At 46.1% G+C, this 7,182-nt stretch overlaps 1 protein-coding gene across 1 annotated transcript in view; it reads left to right on the top strand.

Annotated features, from left to right (window-relative positions):
* The window catches only part of LOC132764513 (cornifelin homolog A-like), a 19,995-nt gene extending 15,556 nt beyond the window's left edge, over positions 1 to 4,439 (top strand). Inside the window, exons 3-4 of the mRNA XM_067460815.1 lie at positions 165 to 301; positions 4,350 to 4,439. Of these exons, the coding sequence (XP_067316916.1) occupies positions 165 to 301; positions 4,350 to 4,439 (227 nt within the window). The remainder of the gene's footprint in view (positions 1 to 164; positions 302 to 4,349) is intronic.
* Positions 4,440 to 7,182: the final 2,743 nt, after the last annotated feature.

The following is a 7,182-nucleotide window of genomic DNA, read 5'->3' as shown; positions in this document are numbered from 1 at the left end:
CTTGATGCACACCTTTACACTTGCCTCGATGCACACCTGTACACCTTAGTCCCTCCACCCTTCAAATCCCATGAGGAGATGCCTTTTATTTGGGAGCCTGATGCCTGCCTGACGTAGTGGGCGTACCTTTCTGCTCCCACCTGAAGGCCACCTTTCCTTTGCAGGTGCCTGCGGCCTCTTCGTCCCCTGCATCCTGGCTTGCAAGGTGGCCGTCGAGTACGGGGAGTGCTGCTGCGTGCCCTTCCTGCCGGGGGCCCTCGTGGCCATGCGGACGGGCCTCCGGGAGCAGCTGCGCATCACGGTACGCTCCATAGAATCCTAGGGTTCGGGAGGAGGGACCCCACAAGTCATCCAGTCTCACCCCTTCAGCCAGGACACCACCCCACCCCTCCTGACAGATGACCATCCAAACTCATAGGCAATCGAAGATTAATAGCATAATAGAATCCTAGAGTTGGAAGGGAACCCAAAAGGTCATCCAATCTGACCCCCTTAATTGTTATTTAATCAAACTTTATAGTGTTTCAATTTATTGTAGTTAATTACCACAACAGCTTTAGGAAAGCGATATGTGTTTATTTGTTTGTATATTCTTGATATGGTCAGTGGGCTAATCAATAAGCAAACATATCTATCTACCTGCAGCTGGGACCAGGCTTATGGTTGATATGTTTAATGGACTAATCAATAAGCAAATCTATCAATCTACCTTCAATTGGGATCAGACTTATTGTTGATATGGTCAGTGAGCTAATCATTAAGCATACCTATCTATCTACCTCCAATTGGGACCAGGATTATTGATATAGTCATTGGGTTAATCCATAAATATATCTATCTTCAATTGGGACCAGGCTTACTGTTGTTATGGTCAGTGGGCCAATCAATAAGTAAAATCTGTCTACCTTCAATTGGGACCAGGCTTATTGATATGGTCACTGGAGTAATCAATAAACAAAATCTATTTGTCTACCTCCAATCGGGACCAGGCTTATTGATATGGTCAGTAGACTAAATCAATAAACAAATCTATCAGTCTACCTTCAATTGGGACCAGGCCTACAGTTGATACGGTCAGTGGGCTAATCAATAATCAAATCTATCAATCTGCCTTCAGTTGGGACCAGGCTTATAGATATGGTCACTGGAGGAATCAATAAACAAATCTATCTACCTTCAATTGGGACCAGGCCTACTGTTGATATGGTCATTGGAATAATCAATAAACAAATCTATCGATCTACCTTCAATTGGGACCAGGCCTACTGTTGATATGGTCAGTAGGGTAATCAATAAACAAATCTATTTGTATTCAATTGGGACCATGCTTATTGTTGATATGGTCAACCAACTAATCAATAAACAACTATGTCTATCTACCTTCAACTGGGACCATGGTAACTGATATGATAAGTGGGCTAATCAATAAAACGAATCTATCTATCCACCTTTCATTGGGACCAGGCTTACAGTTGATAATGGTCAGTGGACTAATCAATAAACAAATCTATATATTGTTGATATACTGAGTGGGCTAATCAATAAACAAATCTATCGATCTACCTTCAATTGGGACCAGGCCTACTGTTGATATATAGACAGTGGGCTAATCAATAAGCAAATCTATTTACGTTCAATTTGGACCATGCTTATTGTTGATATGACCAACCGACTAATCAATAAACAACTATGACTGCCTTCAACTGGGACCAGGCTTATTATTGATATGCTGAGTAGGCTGATCAAAAAAACAAATCTATCTATCCATCTTCAATTGGGACCAGGCTTACTGTTGATATGGTGAGTGGACTAATCAATAATCAACAGATCTATCCCCTATCTACCTTCAATTGGGACCAGACCTGCCCCATATTCCTTTGCATTGAGCCCTGGTAGTTCCAGTGGGTGCTAAACTGCATCAATTCTGCAGTGCGGATGCAACCGCCCATCCTACTAAATCAATATAGATGACGTTGGGTTAATTAAATCCTCTTTACCGATTTGCATCTTTTGTGCAAAGCTTTGCATGTTTGTTTGTTTTGCACCCATCTGGGGAATGTGCTCGTGTGGAGAAAAAGGGCATGCATACACCTTATGCACATGTGTTTTCGGGAGGGTTGCCTTCCTTGCTGGGAAGAACGTGCCATACCTGCCTGACCTTGTCTCGATGCACACCTTTACACCTGCCTTGACACACACTTTTACACCTGTCTCGGTGAAAATGTTTACACTTGATGAATACATTTCTGCTGTTTTACAAGACACAAATTGGAGTCTTCTTGGAGGCGCAGGCTATAAAAGGCACGTCTTGATGTGGCAATGCAAGATGCAAAAAGGCGCTTCTTCACCTAGATGCAAAATAACGTGATGCAAGCAGATATTTGCACACTTTTGAGACACTTTTGTGCATGCTTGCAATCTCATTTTGCAGCAATACAAATGCATCCTCATGGAGCATTGCCCTGCCTTGAAGCAGTAAGATTATTGTATGCAAGTGATGCTCCTGGGGGATATTTGCACCCTTTTGGGTCACTTTTGTGCATGCTCGCAATCTCATTTTGCACCATGCAGCAAAACAAATGCATCTCCATGGGGCCCTAAAGAGGGGAGGTTTTTGTATGCGAGCGATGCTCCTGTTTACGAACTCTGGAATGCATTTCTCACTCTTCTGCCAGACTCCAAAACTCTGCCAAGCCATTTTGCCACCTCCTTTTGCACCCTTTTGCACCAATGCAAAAGGGTGCAAAAGTGATGCCCTGATAAGTGCCAAACAGGTGCAAACCACATTCACACCCAGATTGAACCAACCACATGAACTCATTCCCTTTTGGGGAGTTGGCCTTCGCATCGTGCGCATCCGCACCGCAGAATGAATGCAGCTTTGCACCACTTGAATTGCCATGGCTCAATGCATTAGGATCCTGGGAGTTGTAGTTTTGCAAGGTCTTTCGCCTTCTCTGCCAAAAAGCATTCACCAAACGACAACACTTGCACTGAGCCATGGCGGTCAAAGTGGCATCGAGCTAAGCGGCATTAATGCTACAACGCGGAACCATGCTCCATGCACTAAAATATTAGAAAAATATTTACTGCCTTCATGCTCTGTGTCTATGTAAACTCATGGAATTGGAAGGGACACTCAAAGGCCATCCAGTCCAACCTGGTTTTCCCATAACAGAATACACCATCCAATCCCTCACAAGAGATGGCCATCTAGCCTCTGTTTAAAGACTTGCACAAAATCCTAGAGTTGGAAGAGACTCCCAAGGGCCATCTAGTCCAACCCCAATCTGTCAGGATACCCTCTGATACCTCTGGACAGATGACCATCCAACCTCTTTAGGCAATAGAAGGCTAATTGAGAAACAGGTGCTGTGGGTGGTGCCATTCCGCCAGGTAGGAAGCCACCATCTGAACCCTCCGCCAAGGGTTCGGATGGCCACCTCCTCTTGCATCCTTTTGCACCAATGCAATCAGAAGGGATGCCCTGATAAGTTCCCAACAAAAGCCAAACCGGTGCAAAACCACATTCACACCCAGATTGAAGCAACCAAGTGAACTCGCTCACTTTTGGAGAGTTGGCCTTTGCATCGGGCGCATCCGCACTGCAGAATGAATGCCGCTTTGCACCACTTGAACTGCTGTGGCCCAATGCTATATAAGGACGTGCCATACCTGTCTGACCTGCGAAGTCTTTAGTTTTATCATCCTGAAAATACTTATGTTGTTTTACGAGACATAAATTGGCGTCTTCTTGGAGGCGCAGGCTGTCAAAGGCACGTCTTGATGTGGCAGTGCAAGATGCAACGAGGCGCTTCTTCACCAGATGCAAAATGCAGCCATGCAAAGGGATATTTGCACCCTTTTGGGTCTCTCTTGTGCATGCTCGCAATCTCATTTTGCACCGTGCAGCAAAACAAATGCATCCCCATGGAGCCCTGGAGTGGGGAGGTTTATGTATGCAAGCAATGCTCCTGTTTACCAACTCCAGTATGCATTTCTCACTCTTCCACCCAGCTCCAAAAACTCTGCAAAGTCATTCTGCCGCCTCCTTTGGCATCCTTTTGCACCAACGCTATCTGTGGGGTTGCGCTGATAAGAGCCAAACAGGTGCAAACCACATCCACACCCAGGTTGACGCAACCAAATGAACTCATTCTCTTTTGGGGAGTTGGCCTTTGCATCTTGCGCATCCTCACTGCAGCTTTGCACCACTTGAACTGCTGTGGCTCAATGCTATGTAAGAAGGACGTGCCATACCTGTCTGACCTGAGGTTTTAGCCTTATTGTTGAAACATTTGTGGTGTTTTTACGAGTCTTCTTACATTTCCTTCTCTCCTCTTCTGCAGGGCTGCGTTTGCTGCGACTGGGTGGCCTTCTGCTGCTGCTGCCCTTGCGCCCTTTGCCAAATGGCCAGAGAGCTGAAGAGCCCGTGCTAGCCCCCCACCCACGCCGGACCCTCCATTCCCCTCCATTGCAACGGGCAGAAGGACCCCAAGGACAGACTGACCCATAGCTAGGGTCAACTTCCACCCAAAGGACTGGGCACTGCCTTGTTTTCATAACTACAGACTGCAAAGCATGGAAAGAGCCATTGCAAGTGGGGATACCTGGAGGCAGGTAGAGCCTGCTATGAATGCACGATGTAATGCACACAAAGCCGGTGATGTATTTATTAAAAAGGGAGAAAGATGCCATGGTTGCGTGCTCGGTCCAGTTGCAGAAGCCCTGGGATGTATGGCTTCTGCATCCGCATCCTTTGGTGATGTTTAAGGGTGGAACTTGGGCCCATGTTTTGTTTACAAGTGAAGTGAAACCCAATGCATCATCAGGGGAACATTAAATAACACCATGCTTTGCGTCTCGACCAAGAGATAAAAGCGGGATACCATAAGGTAAAGGTTTTCCTCTGACAGGAAGTCCAGACTCTGGTGCTCATCTCCATTTCTAAGTCAAAGAGCTGCCGTTGTCCGTAGACTCCTCCAAGATCACGTGGCCACTGGCAGGACTGCATGGAGCACCGTTACCCTCCCGCAGAAGCGGTATCTATTGATCTACTCACAATGAAGGAGGCCTCAAGGGTCTCTGAGTAAGGGGCTTTGAATGAAATTAACAGCAAAAGAGAAACATACCCTTTCTCTGACTTAAAAAGAGCAATATGGAAGAAAATGTTTTTAAGAAACAAGATGTGACATGTAGAAGGTACTTCTTACACAGGATGCTTGTGGTTAACTTCAAAGGTTGTGGTAAAGTGCAGAATATGCATGTACAAGAAGGTATTTTCCATCAAAAGGTCAAGGGAGAGGGGCTGGAAAGAGAGTACTTTCCATGAAAAGAAAATGTTCTCTTTTGTTAAAGGTTAAAAATTGTTGATGTCAGGCAGTGGTACTTTCCCTTTTTGTTTACACTGGGCTATAAAGTTTGCAGATTTCAAGGGAAGAGCGCAGCAGTCACTTGAAGGGTAACATCTGCACATGCTGCCCGGCTGTCCGTCTTCTTCATGAAGAAACTAAAAATAAACCTTGTTTTTTTTATCTTTCATTGGGACGGTCTCCTTCCTTTCGTGCTCCCGTGACGTGGACCTAAGAAGACCCTGTTTAGGGTCTCTAACAACATTTGCCGTCCTGAGTCCCTCTTCGGAGGTTGAGATAGGACAGGTGTGGTGAATTTTACCTGGTAGGCCGGAAAGGGAGTCTGGATAACAGTAAGGCAGGCCTCCATTTTAGGAGGGAATGCCAGGGAGGTAGCCATCTTGAGTGAGGATGGTTGGAAGAGGGGAGGACTTTAGAGACTCCTAGGATTGCTTCAGTGAGGGTTGAGAGCTGGGAGCTGGGGTGTGAAGGTCATAGAATCATAGAATCATTGGAAGAGTTGGAAGAGACCTCATGGGCCATCCAGCCCAACCCCATTCTGCCAAGAAGCAGGGATATTGCATTCAAATCACCCCTGACAGATGGCCATCCAGCCTCTGCTTAAAAGCTTCCAAAGAATGAGCCTCCACCACACTCCCTCCGGGGCAGAGAGTTCCACTGCTGAACGGCTCTCACAGTCAGGAAGTTCTTCCTCATGTTCAGATGGAATCTCCTCTCTTGTAGTTTGAAGCCATGGTTCCATTGCGTCCTAGTCTCCAGGGAAGCAGAAAGGAAGCTTGCTCCCTCCTCTCCCCTGTGGCTTCCTCTCACATATTTATACATATTTTTCTTAATAGCTTTCAGAATAAAAAGGCTTCCTCTGATTATGCTGGATCTTTCCTGCCCTTGCAAGAGGGATGTCAGGATATCATTTCTGTTGGAGGACCTGCCGTTGGATAATATTGGATGTCAATATCTGTCTCACAGTTCAGTATATGCTGGACAGTCAATCAAGAAATGTGCAATGTCTTCCAGAGTTTGTTCTCCCCAGACGCAGAATCTCTCCCTTCTTGGGATGTGACAGTAGCGCCGGTTTGCACCATAATACCGAGTTGTTCAAACCTATCCCTAGTATATATTCTTCTTAAGGGTAGAGGAAGTGGAATAGTTAGGTAGTGCTCTCAATGAATATTCCTCTTGTGGGAAGCTAAAAACCTTGACGGGATCCCAGCTGAACTATTTAAAATCTTAAAAGATGATGCTGTCAAGGTGATGCATGCCATATGCCAGCAAATATGGAAAACACAAGAATGGCCATCAGACTGGAAAACATCAACTTATATCCCCATACCAAAAAAGGGAAATGCGAAAGACTGCTCCAACTTCCGTACAGAAGAGGACTCCAGCAAGACATGGAGAGAGAGTTGCCAGATGTTCAAGCTGGGTTTAGGAAAGGCAGAGGAACCAGAGACCAGATTGCCAATATCCGGATGCTGGAGAATGGAGGAAGGCAGGGAGTTTCAGAAAAACATCTACTTCTGCTTCATTGACTATTCCAAAGCCTTTGACTGTGTGGATCATCATAAATGGTGGCAAGTTCTTGGTGGGGTGGGCATCCCAAGCCCCCTTCCCTCTCTCTCTCCTGAGGAATCTGTCCAAGGACCAAGGAGCCACAGTCAGAACTGACCACGGAACAGGAGACGGGTTCAAGGTTGGGAAAGGCGTCCGGCAAGGCTGCATCCTCTCACCCAACCTTTTTAACGTGTATGCAGAACACATCATGCGAGGATGTGCGGGGCTTGAGGAAGGCAAAGCTGGGGTGAACATGGCT

Source organism: Anolis sagrei, chromosome X (genome assembly GCF_037176765.1).
Source record: "Anolis sagrei isolate rAnoSag1 chromosome X, rAnoSag1.mat, whole genome shotgun sequence".
NCBI lineage: Eukaryota > Metazoa > Chordata > Lepidosauria > Squamata > Dactyloidae > Anolis > Anolis sagrei.
This window is presented reverse-complemented; position numbering and strand designations above follow the sequence as displayed.